This window comes from Schistocerca nitens, chromosome 1, assembly GCF_023898315.1.
Source record: "Schistocerca nitens isolate TAMUIC-IGC-003100 chromosome 1, iqSchNite1.1, whole genome shotgun sequence".
NCBI classification, from domain to species: domain Eukaryota; kingdom Metazoa; phylum Arthropoda; class Insecta; order Orthoptera; family Acrididae; genus Schistocerca; species Schistocerca nitens.
Window position 1 is genome coordinate 8,935,598 of NC_064614.1, and position 22,883 is coordinate 8,958,480.

A 22,883-nucleotide genomic window follows, 5' to 3' on the forward strand; every position below is an offset into this window, starting at 1 on the left:
TCACAATGAACATTTCGAGGCCATTAGAGGGGTAATAAATGACTTGGATAGTGCAGGGGCTTTGACAGTTTGCAAGTGCAAGGAAGCTTTTAATGATTCCAGTATTAAAAAAGACATTGCTGTGATTAGCACTCATTTTTCCCATATCCTGCAAGTATTAAAAAGTCTTAAACTCAAGGTTTAGTATTGAATGAATCTATTCAGTTAATGAATAAAATTATTCTAGTGAACTTCTCCACCCGGACGTATTCCCAAGAAAACTGAAAAAAAAAAGCTTAAAAACATTTTAAACAATAACCCAGGCTTTTAACCTTTGTGCCAAATTGATAGCTTTATTAATGGGACAGGTCAACTTTACAAGAAACAATAAGTGCCAACATAGCACCCAAATTCAAACACTGCCCAGTTACCTCAGTTGATGTAGAATGGCCCTTTTTTGCTAATAAGAGAGTTTTGAGTGATCGAAGACACAGTCTTACTACCGAATATTTAAAACAGTGCTTGGTCGTTTATGTTTACAATACTAGAAAAATGTAAAATAAATTGTAATTGATGCTTTGGTCCAATAGTATTAATTAAAAGCTGATGCTGTTCAAAAAATTCATGATTGTATGTTTGTTTGTTTGTTTTTTTAAATAATAAAATATTACGGAGTTTTTGAGCACGCCCCTCTGTGAGTGATGTATCTCGAAGTTGGTCCCGTACATATCAATTGTTTTGCTGTGACTCGAACTAGCATCACATCTGCTTGTTACCAACAACAATAGCAAAGAAGAAACAAATCTTAAAACATGGTATGCACCCCCATTTAGCAAAGTTTTAGAAAATAATCCCAGAAAGTATTCAGAAAATGATATCAGCATTCTAAATATACCAATTTTTCATGAGGCCGCCACTGTTCCTCAAAATTGATATGCACAAAATCGATTTTGAGATATAATGCACGCAGTATTACCACGTATTTTTATTATTTGATCTTGGATATTTCGAAACTTTTCATGCATATTTTAAGGGTTTTATGATGCGTATAACCCAGTCTCTATTCATAAGCAAAACATCACAACTATTATTTTAAGGCTATATTTTTTACGTAAGTTTCAAGATAGTCTTCCTCATCTTAAAATGTGTATACTAAGTCTAAAAATTAGAGATATGATCATACATGCTGCTTACAACATTTAATCAATGTCCTCTGTGTCTGCCTAAAAGTTCTTTCCCTGAAGTTTAAACTCTTGTCCATGTAGCACTTGCAAATAAATCTGTTACTGGTATACATTACAATGAGGCATCAAATTGATACGCTTTCCACTGCCTCCCCCCCCCCCCCCCCACAAAAAAAAGGGTTACAGCATCAAGCAGTACTACCAAGTGCAAGGTCTATGCAGTTTTCTTACAACATACACACGGGACCTTGGAGGACAATTAATTTCTAAACCACCAAATCTATTACAAATAATTTATTACAAAAAATTACAGTTTTACAAAAACTAATCTCTCGTCACACACATATTACATTAAAGCCATGGATGCCATGCAGGGTCTGTACGACAAAGGTTATTGTAGTCCATCGCAGTATTGACCAAGCTACTTGCCTGAAACAAAATTAAGACAAAATTGTAAATTTTTTCACTAAAATTAACAAAAGCTGCTATAATATATGATTTCAATAATGAATTAGTGTTTCAATAAAGAAGTTAAGAAATTTAATAAAAACATTTACAAAGTTTGATAAAAAAAAAACTGCACTTGTTGAATGAGTGTTTACCAGGAATATGTGGTTGCAATCATGATGGTGAAGCTCAAAAGGTGATGCAAAAAAATAGACTTTGTTGTGTATGAATGACAGTAAAATGGGACACATGAGGCTACTGTTTACTTCAGAGTCATAAATAAGAAATCAGGGGCAACAGTTTATAATGATGACACATATAATGTCTTTTTTTTTTCGTGAATAAATAAATAAATCTAGAAACAAAGTAGATGGCTAAATGTGTCCATTTAAAATAATGTTCTAATGACTCGTCATACCTTGCTTTCTATACCATCGAAGTTAGCAAGGCAATTAACCCTCGACATAATTGCTGCGACAGCACGATTCACCATGACGATCAATGTATCACCCTTCACTTCCTCAGGTACAGAGTTTGGTAAAATTTCTTGTTTGGTATCGTCTTGTTTCTGCAACACAGCAAGTAAAGCAAACAATGTATGTTAGCATAGTAAATTTCATGATCTGAAATTATTAAGCCCTTAACTCTTTTTGGGATATTATTATGCTAAGCCAACTAACAAAAAGTAGTTGTTTTATGCATCTAGTAAATAGTTTAAAATTAATCTCAAAGTTTTATTTTTGCAATGTCTACAGGTTGATAAGTATTTAAAACCTACAAACTCTGGGAGGTTGTAGGGGACATCAAAACAAATATTTTTACCTAATGTCATTTTTTCCTATGATGATTATTTAAACCGGTGGAGACCATATTACGCTCTTCAATTTTTAGAGGCCGTGTTACAATCTTCAGGTGTTAGTGGGCATATTACGCTTTTCAGTTGTAGGCAACTGCTGTCCATCAGTGTAGTAGTGCATTGTCTCTGCTTACTAATGGAGTGATACATCTGGAGTGAGTACACTGATATGATTGGTGCGTACTACGTAGCGCACCACAATGGACGAACTGCACAGCGGGTTTATGAACAACAATATCTTAATCACCATATCCCTCATCATACGACCTTTGCTACTGTGTACCAACGTCTGCGTGAGACCAGGGCATTTAGCAGATTACCTGGACAGGGCGTTGTCGCATGGTAAGAACACTGCAATTTGAGGAAGCGCTCTTGCAGCATGTGGAGTGGGATCCTTCAATCAGCACTCGCGCAATTGCACGTAACATGGGGATGAATCAGACGAATGTAAGAACAGTCCTTCGATAGCAATTGTTACGTCCATTTCAACAACCTGGAACCAGTTGACTATCCACCCAGAACACAGTTTTCACAGTGGCACCTGCAACAGTGTGAAATGCATCCTACATTTCCATCCTCTGTGTTGTTTACCGATGAAGCAACATTCGGGCACGATGGAGTCTTCAACACGCACAATTCGCACGTTTGGAGCGAGGATAACCCACATGCCACATTTACTAGCACTCGGCAAGTGCGGTTCTTCATTAATGTGTGGCTCGGTGTTGTTGGGGACTGTTTAATTGGGCCATATCTGCTACCCACGCCATTAAATGGCAGGCACTATTACAATTTTCTCGCCAGAGCATTGCCAGAATTGCTAGAAGACGTCCCCGCTCCCTACAAGACAAAGCAAAGCATGTGGTTCCAACATGACAGGGCGCCGGCACATTTCAGTCATAATGTGCGCCGATTCCTGGACCGACAGTTCCCAGAAACGTGGATTGGCAGAGGTGGTCCTGTACCATGGCCAGCTCGATTGCCAGATATGTCCCCTCTGGACTTTTTTTTTGGGTTGGGAGAGATGCACAACCTTGTTTACACAACTCCTGTTGCATCTGAAGAGGATCTGGTTGCCCGGATAGTAGCAGCAGCAGCAGCAGCAGCAGCAGCAGGAACAATTCAGGATGCTCCTGGGGTTTTTGCCCGTGTCAGACAGAACATAATCCAACAGTGTAACCTTTGTTTACGTGTCAATGGAGGCATTTTTGAAAATCTACTGTAATTGTAATTGGGTTGTGTTAATGTGTTGTCTCTTGGTCATAAAAAAATGAAAAAGTGTTAGCTGGTTTAATTAATTTGCCACCAGAGAAATCTTCCTCTACCAGTTTAAATACTCCTCATAGGAATAAATGACATCAGGGAAAAATATTTGTTTTGATGTCCTCTACAACCTCCCAGAGTTTGTTGGTTTAAATACTATTCACCCTGTATAACCAGGAGTGAAAACAGATCTTTACTTTGTAATCATCCCCTCCAGGAGAGTTGGCGCATGTTTTAAATGCAAAGTGTGGTTGTGGAGAATGGAGGTCATCTTGCCACCTCCATAGCAATATAAACAAATAAAAACCACAAATCTTACAACCTGTAATGACGTTCTTGTCCATGAAATACCTCCTCGAGATACATACACAGTGCTTCAGTACCACACTACAGGAATGTAACTGAGTTGCACACAAGCTATAGCACTTAGATCTCGCTGCATATTTAGTGTTTCAGAATATCACAAAGTGTTTCAGAATATCAAAACCAAATTTGTTTCTAACCTTTTGCATTGAAGCTGTAGCCCTACATTAATGTTCTAGACGATATGTTGGTTTACTGTGATACACAATCAGGCTGAAAATAAAAATGCTGTTACAACATTATAATGTTGTCAGAAAGTATTTACACGACAGGAATGTGCCAAGAACTGCAGGTGATCCCTTCGGACTTTTGCTGTGTGACACTGTAGATGGAATTTTACAATTTGATGAATGCTGGCACTCTCTAATCACTGTGACTCTCAGCTGTTTTGGGCAACATGTTATGGCATGAACCAAACTACTTGAACATTTATTGGTAGAAAACATTCTATTAATTTGGAGTAAAATTTCCTTTGAAAACCTAACTGCATGGTTTGTAAGACATGTACCACAGGTGTGTTAATTCAGGTGCGAAACATAGTGTAGCTGTCATAATCATGGTTCAACAGCCAACTTGACAGTTGCTACGTATCTTGACTGGTGGATGGTAGACCTTCACTTGATGTTTCTTCAAAATACCGGTAATGATATATATATATATATATATATATATATATATATATATATGTGAGTAAAAAAATAAAAAATTGTCATGCATGAAGAGTTGCCATATATCTTTATAGCATCTTTCCTCTCCTGGGGTTGGTCGGTCTGGTGTTTCGAGTCTGATGTAGGTGTCCATTTCTCCTGTATACAACCTCATGGTGTGCGCCAGCTCATTCAGGGTCTTCCTAGAATCAAACCTGTAAACCAAAATTTTAAGAGGGCTCACAGTCTACAAAAGATGGAGGCAGCTGGATACCTGTGAGTTTTAATCTGCGTAGGTGGTCCTACAGTAAATACACATTCCCGCTCTTCTCAAACGTCATACTAGTTATGTAGCTTCAACATTTCAATGGAAAAACAAGCCACTGAGGTCCATCTCTAACTCACGTTGACAACAGCTGGAAATTCAGTAAACATGTACAATGCTGACTGGTCGCTAACAACAGATCTCGGGTGTTCCAAAAAAATTTTGTACTGAATCTAATACTCTTTATTGCGTGTTTCGGGTGTGGTCCATCATGAGACAATCTGATAAAAAATACAAACACCATGAGCACAAAAATACTTCATGACCAACACACTAAGACAAAACAAGTGACAGACAGATTTGTGGAGTATGTGCCATTTTATGTTATTAGAAAATTGCATGAGCACTGACATATAATGTACGAGATTTCACAGAGAAAACAGTCAAGTGAACATGAAAACTAAAGTGAACACGAACAAATCATGCTAAGCAGAGCGAAGTAAACTAAAAGCCCGCCAGATGGAGTGATGAACTTGGTGCTCAAAACAAAGTCAAAAACAAGAACAATTACAGGAAGTAACAAAAAGGCTCCAGTTAGCTTTGTGTAACAATGTATATCATCAAAAATCACAGTACACAGGGTCTCAGTGCCACACTGCCGGAATGTACCCATTTAGTACATTAAAATACATACATATTAAATGGCAAAACAAATCATATCAGTAGCTTACACAGACTACATGATTCAACCTAGAGTCATGTGATACAAGGTATGGACGAAAGAGAATATTTTGCAAAAATTTTATTTTTACACAAGAACAGGAATTCAATATTAGAGTCAGATAAAAATACAATAGGAATCAATTATAAACCCCTTCATTAAAAAGCTGCCAAAAGCTGCTACACAACAGCATACTGCATTCCGGACAGCACAAATGCAGTTCTCATTTTTAAGAATGAAAACCCAAAATATATTTCACACAATAATCAAAACTGATAAAAGTACACTGGCAAATAGTAATCTCAGTGTGACATCCTTTCATATAGAATCAGTGTGAACACAAATTACGTGGACAGCAATTAAATATTATGAGAAAACCAACCAAATCTTTATTCAAAAACACCAAAAACTGTCACGGGAGGAGCATGTTGTGCTCAGGACTGTAATACCCAGTCATCAGTTATACATAGGCACCCCAAAAACCAGTATCCATTCATATAGAAATAAGCATGATGAACAAGAGTCATAAAAGCAGCAGTTCCTAAATGAGTAACAACATGAAGGATGCTAAAAACCAATTCTGCTCGTTGATTACAGGGCTAGGATCTGTTTTGTGGGGCATACACACTTTGAGTTAATCGAAGATATCAACATCCCTACCCTTAGGCTTGACGTGGAAAATTTTTAAACCTTCGTTCATCAAGGGTAAAACATGGTCCTTCGTTTTTAAATGGCAGCCTAGTCCACTATTATTACTTCTGCATGTGTGTTCTCCAAACATTGTTATGAAGTCCCTCCATGTCTGACCGACATAGATCCTGTCACAGGAACCGCACACAATTTTATAAGCCCCTGAATTATTAAATTTGTTACCTCCATTACTAAGATTGTGTTGTAAAAACAAGAACAAGCTTTTTCTGTGTGCAGAAACCTACTTGTACCTTTGCCTTTCTAATATCTTACACTCTTTTACTGCACCAGGGACCAAATAGGATAAAAATACATGCTGCAACCTGTCTTCAGATATAAATACCGGCGTTGCACTTTGGTAAGTATCCTGATGCCCACACTCAGTATACTCTTTACAGAAAAACCATTGTCCATGTGTTACGATACTAATCTCTTTATTGTCCACATCATCATCTAGACCTAATCTAGCAAGCCTGTGAAACATAGATGAACAGAATGAATGCTTATGTGCTACAGGGTGACAGGAGCTTGACGCAATAATGCCATCAGATGCAATCAACTTGCGAAAGATACCGTAATCAACTTAGAGCCTAACCTGACAATGGGAAGATCAAGAAAATTCTCACTACCATCAACTTTGTGTTCCACCACGAACTGTATGTTCCCTTCATTGTGTTGAAAACTTGTGCAACTGAATCAATACATTGGCCCTACTGCCCTCGAAAAGGACAAATATATCATCCACATATCTATGGTACACAATAAGTTTCTTTTTAGATCAGGATAAGTGTTAAAGAATCTATTTTCAAGATAATTCACAAAAATATCGGACAGGATCCAAAAAAGGCTACATCCCATGGCGAGACCATCACTTTGATGATAAATGCAACTACAAAATGTAAAGTAATTAAAAGACAAGGATAGCAAAAGAAAGATTGCTACTTACTGTGAAGAAGACACATTAAATTGCAGAGACACTTACATATAGCTTTCTGCCAGAGCCTCCATCAGCAAAAGAGAAACACACAACATTCACACACAGAAGCAAGCACACCCTCATGCATACATGACCACCAACTCCAGCATCTTAAGCCGGAATGCAAATATCCTGCCTGGAGTGGACAAGGATAAGCATGATTTCAACAAGTTCACTGGTCTCATCTAGACTTATTTTGCCAAAATTCAAAAAAATTCTTTATGATGATTTCCAAAGTTTCTGAAATGGGAATGTTAATATAAAGGTTCTTAATATTTAGGGAAGCTAGTACTGCTCAATCCTGGACTCCAACGTCATTTAGCAAACCTGACTAATTCAAAGCTATTTTTTTACACTTTTGGTCTGAAGGAATGTAAAGGTTTCTTTAAGTTGTGTGTTGCTGGAACTACCGACTTAGCAATTAGGTCTCTGAATAGATGGAACAATGGGCCTGATCAGATGATGATGATGATGATGATGATAATGAGTTTTGTGGGGCACTCAACTGTGCAATCATTAGTGCCCATACGAAGTCCAAACTTTCACACAATCCAATTTTTTCACATTCCAATCTAACCACTGTCACGGATGATGATGAAATGATGAGGACAACACAAACACCCATTCCCCAAAGGGGCCGGATCAGAAAATCCGTTTTATGAAGCTTAACCTTATCCTGCAATTTACACATTGTGGAATTCATGACGTTAAAGACTGTTTTACAAAAACCTGACAAAAGATTTGATTCATTGATATATTATTTTTAAAATCTTGACAAAAGGATAAGAGAGGCTGCTTCTTGAATTCCACTATACCATTTTCATAAAAAAAATACTGAGGTCTTAGAAATTTAATCTTCATCAGTAATCAAAACTACAGAGCTCCCCTGGTCAGGCTTCGTGACTAAAATATTTTCACACAATTTGACATTCAGTCTATAAACAAAAATTTGGAAAGGGGTTATGTAAGGAACACTTCGTTTGACATGCCTTAAGACAGCACAAGCAATGTCAGCTTGTGGGAACTTAGAAATTCTTGTCTGCTCACAGCCATTTTTTGCTTCCACAATCATCCTCTGTATCAACCTATCATCAACTTTCGGAGGCAAAATGAAACTCAAAACCTCACATGATGACATGGAAGGCTCTTATCAGTTCAGAGTTCAAGACGGCAGCAAGTATAGATGTAAATGTTGTTACTGCTAAATTAGATTACAGTTATGTAGTTAAAAAATCGCTTGTGTGAAGTGCAAAGATGAACTTAAAATGTATAGTGAGTGTATTTCATGTTTACAATAAGTAATCATAGGATTAAGAGGAGAAAATGACAGCCTAAAGCATGAAAACATGGAGCTTAGGTTGAAACAAAACATGGGTGTGCTGCCAAAAGTTAGCAACTATAAGTCGATGGAATGGAAGACAGTGAATGGCAAATGTAAAGCACAAGGCGAGAAAATGTCACCTACAGTGAGTAAACCAAGTTTCAGTGTGAAAACAATTTTAACATCCTTTATTCAGAAAACTGTAGTCAAGTGACTGGATCGAAATATGAGGTAAATTCGAGTGTGTCTATGGAAAACGTTACAAAATGTAATCTTCACAGAAAAAAAAAAAAAATCTCACAAAACAGATTTGCCCTACCTGTGCCTCAGCTCTTACCAGAAACCAATAGTGATAAATGTGAAAGTGTGAAATGTGGAGAAAATTAATTTCGTAAACTAAGCAGTGGAGGAAAAACAAGGTAAAAAATACAATCGTCAAACTGTCGAAAAAAAAAAAAAAGGTACAACGTTCTCTTATCAACAGACAGCCACAGCAGAAATTTGACGAGTGTTTTACAGGACAATTACAAAGATATCCAAGCAATAGGAATAGTGAAACCACGTGCAAGTACGAAATCTGTAACTGATGTCGACCCGCAGGGAAACAATAAAGAAGAGAATGAATATGTAGTGTGTTTAGCTGGTGCCAATGACATCGCAAACTTGTACTGCAGAAAGAGACACAAAAGTGGTGGGGTGGGGTAGGCATTTATAGTAGAAATTATGTAAAATGTGAAAAAGTGAAATGGATAGATGATCTGAGTACTGGAATGGTATTTGAGGTTGCAGCAGTGAACCTAAAGTATGGAAACAACAACCTTATTATAGCAGCACTGTATAGGTCACCTGGAAGTAACACAGAAGAGTTTCTAAATTGCCTAGAGGACCTGCTGGAGGGGACAGCAGTGTATAGAAAACACTTGTTGCTTGTTGGAGACATCAACATACTCATTAAATAATAGTGTTAATTATTTGCACTATATGGATGTATTACAGTGATATAACTTTAAACAAATTAACTCAGAACCTACAAGAGTCACTGCAAATACAAAGACATGTATTGACGATGTTATCACAAATGTAGGAAAAGAGAAAGTAAATGTAAACACCTTAGAAAACTACATTTGTGATCACAGAGCCCTTACTATGGAAATTGATGTAGGGAACATAGATGTAACTGAAAGCGACACAGTTACATACAGGGTGGTCCATTGATTGTGACCGAGCCAAATATCTCACGAAATGAGCGTCAAACGAAAAAACTACAAAGAACGAAACTTGTCTAGCTTGAAGGGGAAAACCAGATGGCGCTATGGTTGGCCTGCTAGATGGTGCTGCCATAGGTCAAACGGATATCAACTGTGTGTTTTTTTTAAAACAGGAACCCCCATTTTTTTTTATTACATATTCGTGTAGTACGCAAAGAAATATGAATGTTTTAGTTGGACCACATTTTTCGCTTTGTGATAGATGGCGCTGTAATAGCCACAAACATATGGCTCACAATTTTAGACGAACAGTTGGTAACAGGTAGGTTTTTTAAATTAAAATGCAGAACGTAAGTATGTTTGAACATTTTATTTCGATTGTTCCAATGTGATACATATACCTTTGTGAACTTATTTCTGAGAATGCATGCTGTTACAGTGTGATTACCTGTAAATACCACATTAATGCAATAAATGCTCAAAATGATGTCCGTCAACCTCAATGCATTCGGCAATATGTGTAACAACATTCCTCTCAACAGCGAGTAGTTCGTCTTCTGCAAGGTTTGCACATGCATTGATAATGGGCTGACGCATGTTGTCAGGCATTGTTGGTGGATCACGATAGCAAATATCCTACAACTTTCCCCACAGAAAGAAATCCGGGGACGTCAGATCCAGTGAACGTGCTTCGACGACCAATCCACCAATCATGAAATATGCTATTCAATACCGCTTCAACCGTATGCGAGCTATGTGCCGGACATCCATCATGTTGGAAGTACATTGACATTCTGTCATGTGGTGAAAAAAATCTTGTAGTAACATCAGTAGAACATTACGTAGGAAATCAACATACACTGCACCATTTAGATTGCCATCGATAAAATGGGGGCCAATTATCCTTCCTCCCCTAATGCCGCACCATACATTAACCCGCCAAGGTGGACTATGTTCCACTTGTTGCAGCCATCGTGGATTTTCCGTTGCCCAATAGCGCATATTATGCCGGTTTACGTTACCGCTGTTGGTGAATGACGCTTCGGCACTAAATAGAATGCGTGCAAAAAATCTGTCATCGTCCCGTAATCTCTCTTGTGCCCAGTGGCAGAACTGTACACGGCGTTCAAAGTTGTCACCATGCAATTCCGGGTGCATAGAAATATGGTATGGATGCAATAGATGTCGATGTAGCATTCTCAACACAGACGTTTTCGATTCCCGATTCTCGCGCAATTTGTCTGCTACTGATGTGCAGATTAGCCGCAACATAGGCTAAAACACCTACTTGGGGATCATCATTTGTTGCAGGTCATGGTTGACGTTTCACATGTGGCTGAACACTTCCTGTTTCCTTAAATAACGTAACTATCCGGCGAACGGTCTGGACACTTGGATGATGTCGTCCAAGATACCGAGCAGCATACATAGCACACGCCCGTTGGGCATTTTGATCACATTAGCCATACAACAACACGATATCGACCTTTGCCGCATTTGGTAAATGGTCCACTTTAACACGAGTAATGTATCACGAATGCAATACCGTTCACACTGGCGGAGTGTTACGCGATATCACATAGTTATACGTTTGTGACTATTACAGCGCCATTTATCACAAAGTGAAAAAAAGTGGTCCAACTAAAACATTCATATTTCTTTACGTACTACACGAATATGTAATAAAAAATGGGGGTTCCTACTTAAAAAACTGCAGTTGATATGCGTTTGACCTATGGCAGTGCCATCTAGCGGGTCAACCATAGCGCCATCTGGTTTCCCAGCTCAAGCTAAATGAGTTTCGTTCTTTGCAATTTTTTCGTTTGATGCTTATTTCGTGAGATATTTGGCCCGGTCACTATCAATGGACCACCCTGTATAAAAGAAAATTTAATTATTCTAAACTTAAGATGGCACTAGGGAATGAAAAATGGGAACCAGTGTACAATGCAACTGAAGTGAATGAAAAATTGGAATATTTCTATAAGTTATTCGGTAACACTTTAAATGGAATCTGTCCTTAGTTAAAAAAGTAAATAAAGCTGTAAACCATAAAGCCGAGAATCTCCTGTCTGAAATTACTGAACTGAGGAAGAAAATGAAAGATTGCTATTTACTTTTTAGAGGTACTAAACTACAATATTTCTCAACAAAATATAAACTGATCAGAAAAACATAGTGTCCTTGAGTAACCTAAAAACACAGAAATATACCTCTGAAATAAGGAACTCTAGCTGTATCAGTAAAACTGGCTGGAAAATAATACATAAAGAAAGTAGGAATCAGAATTCCTGTGAACACAGTAACGTAACATTAAAAGAAAATGGTGAAGAGGGTTGGTGATGGGTTGTTTGGGGAAGGAGACCAGACAGTGAGGTCATCGGTCTCATCAGATTAGGGAAGGATGGGGAAGGAAGTAGGCCGTGCCCTTTCAAAGGAACCATCCCGGCATTTGCCTGGAGCGATTTAGGGAAATCACGGAAAACCTAAATCAGGATGGCCGGACGCGGGACTGAACCGTCGTCCTCCCGAATGCGAGTCCAGTGTCTAACCACTGCGCCACCTCGCTCGGTGTAAATGGTGAAGAAATAAATGACCCAAAAGAAGTGTGTGAGAAATTTATACAGAAGTTCAGTACAGTCGGTACAAATGAAATTCATGTCAAGCCACAAAATTTTAGTCTTGGAAAATCTAGCCAGTCCTTTTATATCCATGGCATTACTGAGAGGGACATCCTAGCAATCATATCAGCACTTCCACCAAAAATGTCTTGTGGCTGGGATGACATTTCACCTAAACTACTAAAGGAACGCAGGAATGGATTAGCGAAACAGGCCAATATCATTAACCTCAGAACTAGGCAAATTTTTAGAGAGAGTAATACTAAATCAAGCTGAATCATATTTCACCAAACACAATCTGTTAAACAATCCAAAATGGATTTAGAAAAGGGAGATCAACTACAACAGCAGTAGCATCTTTTCTACAAGAAATATTAAATCAGTTGGACAAAAGTGACAAGGTAATAGGCACTTTCCTAGGTATGAGTAAAGCCTTTGATACTGTGAATCATAACATTCTTCTGTGTAAGCTAGAAGAGGTTGAGAGGACTAGCCTTGAAATTACTTACCTCCTATTTGAAAGACAGGAAACTGTGTGTAAAGCTAACTTATAAAAACAATGAGCAGCTCCTAACAACCAAATCAACCTTCATGACACTTCAATGTGGCATGCCTCAAGGAAGCATACTAGGGCCTTTTCCGTTCCTTGTATATGTAAATAATTTATTTGAACCCCAAAATTGCACGGTTGTAAGCTATGCCGATGATATATCCTTCATCAGCCGTGGCAGTGATATGCAGTCCACAGCTAACAGTACCGAGATCAGTTTCAATACTATGTCCACATCCTTACAACAAACAAGCTTCTTGTAAATAAAGACAAAACAGTAATTATGAAGTTCATCCTCAGTTATAATGCTGCCATAACTGATACTGTATTTACATCCCCATTGGGTCTTGCATATGCAAATTCACATAAATTTTTGGGCATCGTTGTTGATGAAAACTTATCATGGAAAGAACATGTAGACAATATTTGCAAGAAAATCAGTAGAAATTTGTATCTACTGAAACGGGTCTCAGCCTTCTTGGACCATGATACTTTAAAGCAAATATATTTTGGGTTGATTCATCCACACCTTCAGTATGGTATTGAGATATGGGGTGGGGCACCAGCCGTTCATATAGATAGACTTTTTAGACAACAAAAAAAGGCAGTAAGAATGGTAGCCAAGGTAAAGAAGAGAGAGCCTTGTAGAGACATCTTTAGAAAATATAAAATTCTTACGATGTACTCCATGTATATACTGCAGACAGTCATGTTCGTGAAACAAAATCCTGAATTTAATACGACAAACAGTAATGTACACAAATATGATACACAGGGAAGGGAAAATTTTTGTAGAATTGTGACCAATAAAAAGACAATGAACCACAGCCCACATAGAATGGGATCAATTTTCTACAATGCACTACCATGTGAACTCAAGAAAGCAAATCTAAATATGCTAAAGAGTAGACTGAAGTATTTAATAGAGGAATGTTGTTGCTCTATACAGGACTAAGTTGTAGTGCCATCTTGGAAAACAGTATATATAGACAATGTCTCCGATCTATCAGTGGTATGAAAGAATATAATTATACACTGTATTATGTGTACTGTACTATTATAAATATAAGCTAAATTGTGTTACACTATAGAGGAATCTACTTGTAGTGCCCTTTTGAAAAATGGTGTGTACAGACGTGTGTCTGATCCATACGATGTTATGAAAGAATGTAAATATTTTACTGTATATGTGTAATGTAAGATAAATTTTCCTGACAATGTCCGAAAACTTTTTGTCATATGGACAGAAAATAAATAAATAAATAAATAAATAAAACTCAACATTAGTCAGACTGACCACTCTATCTGCAAACTTGTCTTTACTTACTGGATGGACACTTGTTGCAGTCAAGCTGACACCTCGTGGGATGAGAGAATTCAATATCTGTGTATTCCTCGACAAAATAGATTAAGTTTCCACCACACAAAATCACACACTAGCACACAAGATTTAGCAAACTGCTCTGGAATGAGAAGGGAGTGTACATGACAGCGCAGAAACCTATCCTCGGGGCTTGCCAAGTCTTTAGCCCTATACAGATCCAATTTCACTTTTCACCCATTCGCGTTTGACTCTTGACCTTAATTTGCTGTGCATTACACGATATTTTTTTAAACTTAGCATAGCTAGCTGTTACGCCATGACACAAACAGGACATGTTAAACATGATCTTCAATTGATTTCTTGTAATAGTCCTACTTTGATGTAATATTTCATGACCTCGTGGACTTCACGGAAACTCTATATGATTTTATCAGTTTCAATTATTGTGTGAAATATATTTTGGTTTTTCATTCTTATGGTTTTATGACTGATTCCTATGGTTTTATTGTATGACTTTAATTTTGAATTCCTGTACTTGTGTAAAAATAATTTTTTTTTTGTGAAATATCCCTTTCCCTTCCTTGTATCACTAACTTTTATCACTAACTGTAAGTTGACTCACGTAGTCTGATGTGATTTGTTGATGCCATTTAAAATACATATGTATTAACAATATTGTGGAAAGGAAAGTTGCTACTCACCATATAGTGGAGATGCTGACGCAGATGAGCACAACAAAAAGACTGTCACAAATATAGATTTCAGACAGTAAGGCCTTACACACACACATCTGGCGGGCTTTTAGATTACTCCGCCCTGCTTACCGTATTTACTCGAATCTAAGCCGCGCTTTTTTTTCCGGTTTTTGTAATCCAAAAAACCGCCTGCGGCTTAGAATCTAGTGCAAAGTAAGCGGAAGTTCTGAAAAATGTTTGTAGGTGCCGCCACAACTAACTTCTGCCGTTTAATATATGAGCACTACACAGACATACTTTGCAGGCACAAAGATAAATACTGGCACAAAACCTCTGCGTCAGAAAATCAATTAAAAAGAAAAGGTAGAAGAATGTAAACATAATGCCGTGTATTCTTTCGTGTTTGCTGCTATCTCATTTAAATCCTGTCTGCCTAATAAACTACGAAACTAGAGTGAGACAACAGCAAACACGGAAGAATATACATATCATGTCATGTTTATATTCGTATTATTCTTATGCTGAATAGTGAAAGTCAGAAATGAAGCATGGCAACTGACTAGGTTTTTAAATCTAAGATGACTAATTTCTGTGCAGAATGTAATGTACTAAAGAGGTGTCTGCAAAGATCTTCAAACGGAGAAAAATTTTCGCTAAACTCTCGTTCAGAACATCATCTGTCATATGCAGTATATTATTTGGTTCTTGTTGATCATTATCAAAGAAAGCAGCAGTGTAAGTAAAAACAAATAGCAGTCTCTTGCCTTTGTTTAGCTTATGAGACAATTCCTCTCCTTTTTTTTTATTGTAAGCGGTGGTAGCGCGCACAAAAGCGAGCCATGCCGCGAGCGGCTACAGGTCGTAAACACTCATTATCAGAATGCGACAAACAATGCATGACACAGTACAATAATGCAGTTTCAGCTTAGAGTGATGTAAACACCTATAACAAAGCGAACGGCACTTATCAGAGCAAAGCACAATAAGTAATCGATTCAAACCAGACGAAGCACGTGAAAAAGGAAGGGTACCCGTATAAATACGGATGGAGCGCCTGATACATAGCAATGGCTACTTTGTAAATCTTAGCTGTTAAGCTTACGACTCGAACCAAACTACTGTAGCTGTATCTTTATCCATTCGACCTAAATTGTGTCTCATGTTACAATGGAACAACTTTGTTTCGATTTGGAGGTGCGGTCTAAGACTTTTCTCCCGTCTTGAATTTCGAGTCTCAAATTCCAGGTGCGGCTTAGATTGGGGAAAATTATTTTTCCTTGATTTCGAGTCTCATTTTTCAGGTGCGGCTTAGATTCGAGTAAATACGGTAGCATGATTTGGTCATGTTCACTTTAGTTTTCATATCCAGTCATTGCACTTGACTGTTTTCTCTGTGAAATCTCGTGCACTATATGTCAGTGCTCACACAACTTTCTTATTATGTAAACTGGTATATATTCTATAATTCCGCCTGTCACTTGTTTTGTCTGATTAATCATAATGGTCGCATACCTTAAGCATGACTTCAAGTCACAATTGCAATAGCTGGAAAGTTCTCAGCTGAAATGTTGGAAGAGCAAGTGATGATTTCTTGCGCACACAACCCCCCCCCCCCCCCAAAAAAAAAAAAAAAGTTTGTGTGGCGGGAGTGGCAAATGTTCTTTGCTGGTTTATCTGGGTTATGTACGGTCAGTTACCTTGAGAATCTGATCTGATTTATTGTACCATTAACTAGTTTTCAAGCCATTGCAGGCTCATCACATGTACATCATTCTCTGGATCATGTGCAGCTAGATGCCAGCTGCTGAAAATAATGGAAATTCAGGCATAAGTAATCAAAATTTTTATGAAATGAAAACGTCATTTTATTTTAGGATACCTACAGTGCACTGCCTTATGGGATCCATGACAAACACAATATAAGTATCCAAAAATAGAACAATCTTGTTGCTTTGCAAACATTTAGGTAACTTAGGCTAAATTTCCATTATTTTCAACAGTACCATGACGCTAATGTCTAGTTGCACATTGTCCAGAGAACAATGTTCCAGTAAAACCTCCGCATGGTGATCCTGTCATGGCTCAAAAACTAGTTAATATTATAATAATACTCATTAAATTCACAAAGGGCCTGGTTGCATTAATCTACATAAACTGCCAATTTAAATCACATTTGCAGTTTGTCATCACAATGGATATTGTGAAAGATGAATATTCTATCTTCCGGAAAAACTTATCATAGTATGATAAGTTATGTATTCAGGGTAGTGAAAGGAGGAAATGCTGACAATGCTAAACTGTAAATGTTGTTAATACCTGTAATGAACCTGGAAGAGATAATATTGGTTGCCAAAAAGCAAAATTTTATAGTTAATATAAATGTCAAAAGCAAATAACTTACAACAAACTTTATCGGGAGGGCAACCACAGCTCAGAGACATTATGAACAACAACAATAAACACTTAATAATCATTCAAATAATCATAACAAAAATTACAACAATTACAAGTCAAGAATGATGAGGTGTTTCCAAAAGCCACATAGCTGTATGAAGGTACTTTATTCACAACTACCAGTTTCAAATCAGCACAGACCTGTCATCAGATTTATAATGGTTATTTTTCCACAATGAAGATTGACAATTATGGAGTCTCAGTTTTCAGGAAGTTATCCACGTTAAAAGCCAAACCACAATTGTGGGTTGTCATAGTAAAATTGACTACACCAAAAAGATGCTTCTAAAAATGTATGAAGTATGATTGCCAAATGAGCCAGGCTGGATAACACCACATGGGATACATAAGGGGTGTTCAAAAAGAAACGAGCCAGAGGCATAATTACAGAAACTAGTACCTGTACGTTAGAAGTATTGACCCCGGCTGTTGAGACATTTGTCCCACTGTGACACAAGGTGGTGAATGGCTGTCACATAAAATTCCTGGGGCTGCGATGTTAACCAGTTCTGCACGTACAGCTGGACGTCATTGTCCGAGGTGAACCATTTGCCCCTATGCTGACGTTCTTCTTTGACCAAGACGACCCCCTTCTGATTCACTTCTTGCAGCGCGGGACAACAGTGAATGCCCAATGTTACTCGCAAACCTTGACCACCCTTCGCCAAGTGATCAAATCAAAATGACCAGGCAATCTCACCCGTGGGGTCATTCTGCTCCACGGCAATGCAAAGTCTCATACGGCCAACACAGTCGTGCCACTCCTGCAGAAATTCAAATGGGAGGTTGGGAGGTTCTCAGGCACCCTCCTTACAGTCTGGACCTCTCTCCCCGTGGTTACACCATTTTTTTTGGTCCCGTTAAAAAGTCTCTGAGGGGCAAACGATTCACCTAAGACTATGACGTTCAGCTGTACGTGTGACACTGGTTAACATCGCAACCCTGGGAATTTTATGAGACAGCCATTCACTGCCTTGGTTCACAGTGGGATAAGTGTCTCAACAGCCAGGGTCAATGCTTCTAACATACTTTTACTGGTTTTTGTAATTATGCTTCTGGTTCATTTATTTTTGACAACCTGTTATATTATAAGATCCAGTAGACACCAACCGTATAAAACAATGAAGCAAAACTTAAAATCCCATGTAATGTGTGTATTTCCACCGTATTGCTAGCAGGCTGAAGTGGTGTAAGCAGCCTGTGGATGCTAGTAATACATTGGCTGCTTACACCGCATTGGCCTGTTAGCGATCGGTGAAAGTACGCACATTACGTGGGATTTTAAGTTTCACTTCATCGGTTTCATTTAGTTGGTGCCTACCGGATCCTATAATATATCCTATGTGGTGTTATCTGGACTGGCTCATTCAGCAGTCATATTTTGCACATTTTTACAAGCATCTTTTGGGTGTATTCAATTTTATTATGACAACCCACCATTTTGGGTGGACTTTTAACAAGGATAACTTGAGGAAGAAATTTCTAAGAATGTACATATGAAGCACAGCACTGTATGATAGTGGAACATGGACTCTGCAAAAACTGGAACAGAGGAGAATCTAAGCATTTGAGATGTGGCGCGCTACAGACAAATGCTAAAAATTAGGTGGGCTGATAAGGTATGGAATGAAGAGGTTCTGTGTAGAATCGGAGAGGAAAGGAATATGTGGAAAACACTGACAAGGAGAAGAGACAGGATGATAGGACAGCTATTAAGACATCAGGGAATAACTTCCATGGTACTAGAGGGAGCTGTAGAGGGCAAAAACTGTAGAGAAAGACACGAGATTGGAATACATCCAGCAGATAACTGAGAATGTAGGTTGCAAGAGCTACTCTTTGATGAAGAGGCTGGTAATTGTCCAACTGCATTATGGAAATATAACCATGATGCACCTATACTGATGTGAAACTGGTAATTGCCAATAAAGCACCTTCATACAGCTACAGCTTTCGGAAATACTTCCTCAGTCTTGATATTTAATTATTGTAATTTTTATGATAATTTGAATGTTTATCGAGTGTTAATTGTTGTTACTGTTATTCGAATAATTTGAGACATATTTCTCAGAATGTGTGTCACTGAAAAGGCACTTGAGCAAAAGAAAGTGAAGTGTCAAAAACATTTTACTTGTATTAAATTTATAAGTACGAGATACTGTCAAGCTAAAAAAGCTGTAAATAAATAAATGTGGGAAACGAAACTAACACAATGATACTGCAATAGAAGTGTTTCAAATTGAATACTATGAGTCAATACAGGTTTGACACAGGAGATGCTTGTGGTTTAGTGAGCAATACTGCTGAGGCGGAAAAGAAGAAAACAGTAATGTTTAGGAATAAATGCCTTGCTCATGACTTACCTTCCTATAGCTTGCTGCCATTTCATCCCTAAGAATTGCCCTCAGGTAGGTGGGTAACTTGAAGGCCGGTTGTGCAAGACACCGTGCTGTCGCTATAATGCTTGCGGTAAAGGGTCCATTAATGCCAATCATCGTCAGCAGTTCTACAAAGTTGGGTGTCAGCCGGAAAGGAACAGGCCTGTTCGAATCGAGTTCTCCTGCAGAGCAAAAAATATTATCTCTGTATTTTCTATCTTAGATATGGTTCACGCACATAATCATACAGCTTGCAGAGTTGTGAAAGTCACAAGCAATGTCCAGTTGTAAGTCCAACAGCGAGTCTCTCTCTTGCTCTCAGTGTTTCACAGATAGTACGGAAAATTGTTACTCAAAAAAACTAATCCAAAGTAAAGAAATAAACATTTGATGCAAGAATGACAAATCATCAGTTCATGCCACACAAAGGTACCAATGTCTGAATGTAACGTTTCCTACATTTTTTGAAGTAGAAGGAAGAAGGTAGATTAGTGTTTAACATCCCATCACTGATGTGATTACAATCACAGCACTAGCTCAGATAAGTCCTTTTCAAAGGAACCATTCCTGCACTCATCTTAAGTGATTCAGGGAAACCACACAAATATTAATTCTGGAAGTCCGGACACATATTTGAACTGCCATCCCCTTGAATGCCTCTTTAATGTCTCACCAGTATGCCACCTCCCTCAGTTTTCATCACCTCTATTTCCGTGGAATTTCTGTTGTCAGAATATTTATCCTGGTAGAGATGCTCAAAAAGAATCTCAAATAATCTGGGGAAAATGTGTCTGGGAAACTTAAGTACAACTGCTCAGCAATATTGCAAGAGAGGGGAAGAGCCATTCCATGGATTGAAACCAGCTACATATGGTGCTGTAATGGGGTATTTTTCATGAACTGGAGAGCCAGTAGCATCAGTGTTTAATGTGTCTCCACTCTGATCTTAGTCAATGCAAAACAGTTTCTCAGCATGAAGACTTTCTTAGATCTGTGACATAGCAAATCACTGGTTGGATAGCAGCTAGGAAGTAACAATGTGACAAACACAACAGGTGTGTCTCAAAGAGTAATTTCGAATCCCCGGACTGTCTTTTAAAACAGTGGTATGACGTTTCTACGTTAAAGATGACAGATGAGGAAATTACAATCAGCAACAAGTGTTAGTTCTTGTTCATAAGACCCTCAGAATTGATGGCATAGTGTAGCCTCAACACAGTTAGTTTTTAGTTGTTATTTGCGCATTTCATTGGTAACAACTGCAGCCTCTCAGAACAATGTTGAATATGTAATCTATTTTACTATGCTAAAAATCTTACACACACACACACACACACACACACACAATATGCACAGAAAAGACCTCTGGACTATAGTAACATTTCAAAACTGGGTGTTTTAACACCATAATAAGGGTCCACAACTCTATTACCAGTTACTTGGGTTTTAGTTAACACACTCAGTTTTGGATGAACAGTTCATAGCAAACACAAGTTTTCTGCTAGTCCTATTAAGCAACATCCTGAATAACAATTCCTTTCTCTTCAATGTTACCCCCACATCCTGTTCTCTAATAATTAGTACAACAAATTAATGATTCAAAATTTTAAAATGCATTAACCATTTTGAAGTTCTTGTTGTTCTTATCAGTGCTTTTAAAATTACTTAGTGTTTGGGACTGTCACTGTGTCTCTGACAAGCAGCAGCGGCCAGTAGCTCACCTCACCTGTCATATCATCGACGTTGAACTTAAAGTACGCAATGTTCATCAGGCCGGAGTTCTGATGGATGTACATCATGTCAGGGTTCAGCCTCGTGAGATGTAGCACGTACTCACAGAAGCAGGCCATTTTGAAGTTCTTGTTGTTCTTATCAGTGCTTTTAAAATTACTTAGTGTTTGGGACTGTCACTGTGTCTCTGACAAGCAGCAGCGGCCAGTAGCTCACCTCACCTGTCATATCATCGACGTTGAACTTAAAGTACGCAATGTTCATCAGGCCGGAGTTCTGATGGATGTACATCATGTCAGGGTTCAGCCTCGTGAGATGTAGCACGTACTCACAGAAGCAGGCCAGTGACAGCTGCAATGTGAACTGGAACAGTGCAAGAGTTACACAGCTCTTTAACAACTGGTCTTGAAAGGGCAGTGGAATATCTTATATTAATGCTCTGTCAATACATATAATCATAATAGCCATAACAAATTTGAGAAATTCTAATAGCAGTTCCCTGCTCCACCCTTTTGGAAAAGTCTGAACCCTGCTGTTCACATAGAAATAGTCTACAACAGTGGTCATGGAATATGAAATCCAAATAAATAAAGTTCATTGATTACAGTAAGTTTTAGAACCACAAAAACAGTCGTCATTGGGTAAGTTACCCATTTCCTCAGAATATGCAACACACTAAATTCTTGTCAGATGATATTTCTGATATGGTTAACTGGTTTTCATGATCTGTGGATAACAATCTCATGGCACATTAAGTGGTATATCCCTGGTAAATACTACACATATTTGTAATACTGCGTATGCTGCCTTGAGAAAATCAGCAGTTGCAGCAAATTCAGCAAGGAAAAGCGATTATCACACTCAGTTGTACAGCTATTCTTCACAGACCGAGTCGTTAAAGAAACAAAGATCAGAGTTTAATGTTCTGTCAACAATGAGGCTACTAGAAATCGAGCCCAAGTTTGGAGGAAGAAGGAAATTTGGAGTGTCCTTTCCAAAGTAAGCGTCCTTTCTAAGTACGCAGCCACAGGAACCTAAACCTACATGGCCAGACAGGAATTTGACCTGCTATCCAGAGTCATGCCAGTTCAGTGTCTTACCTGTGTGTCACCTCATTCAGCATGTTAAAGATGGATCATATTGTTTCAGCAACAAATAATTCCATTGAGATTAAATCACGAAACAACATTGTCCAGACACAATCATTAACGTA

At 38.2% G+C, this 22,883-nt stretch overlaps 1 protein-coding gene across 1 annotated transcript in view; it reads right to left on the reverse strand.

The window, feature by feature from the left end:
- Positions 1–1,442: 1,442 nt before the first annotated feature.
- The window catches only part of LOC126240282 (transformation/transcription domain-associated protein), a 491,514-nt gene continuing 470,073 nt past the window's right edge, over positions 1,443–22,883 (reverse strand). Inside the window, exons 65-68 of the mRNA XM_049947913.1 lie at positions 21,892–22,033; positions 19,925–20,121; positions 2,029–2,178; positions 1,443–1,592 (exon numbers count right to left, since the gene is read on the reverse strand). Coding sequence (XP_049803870.1) covers positions 1,515–1,592; positions 2,029–2,178; positions 19,925–20,121; positions 21,892–22,033 — 567 coding nt within the window. The 3' untranslated portion in view covers positions 1,443–1,514. The remainder of the gene's footprint in view (positions 1,593–2,028; positions 2,179–19,924; positions 20,122–21,891; positions 22,034–22,883) is intronic.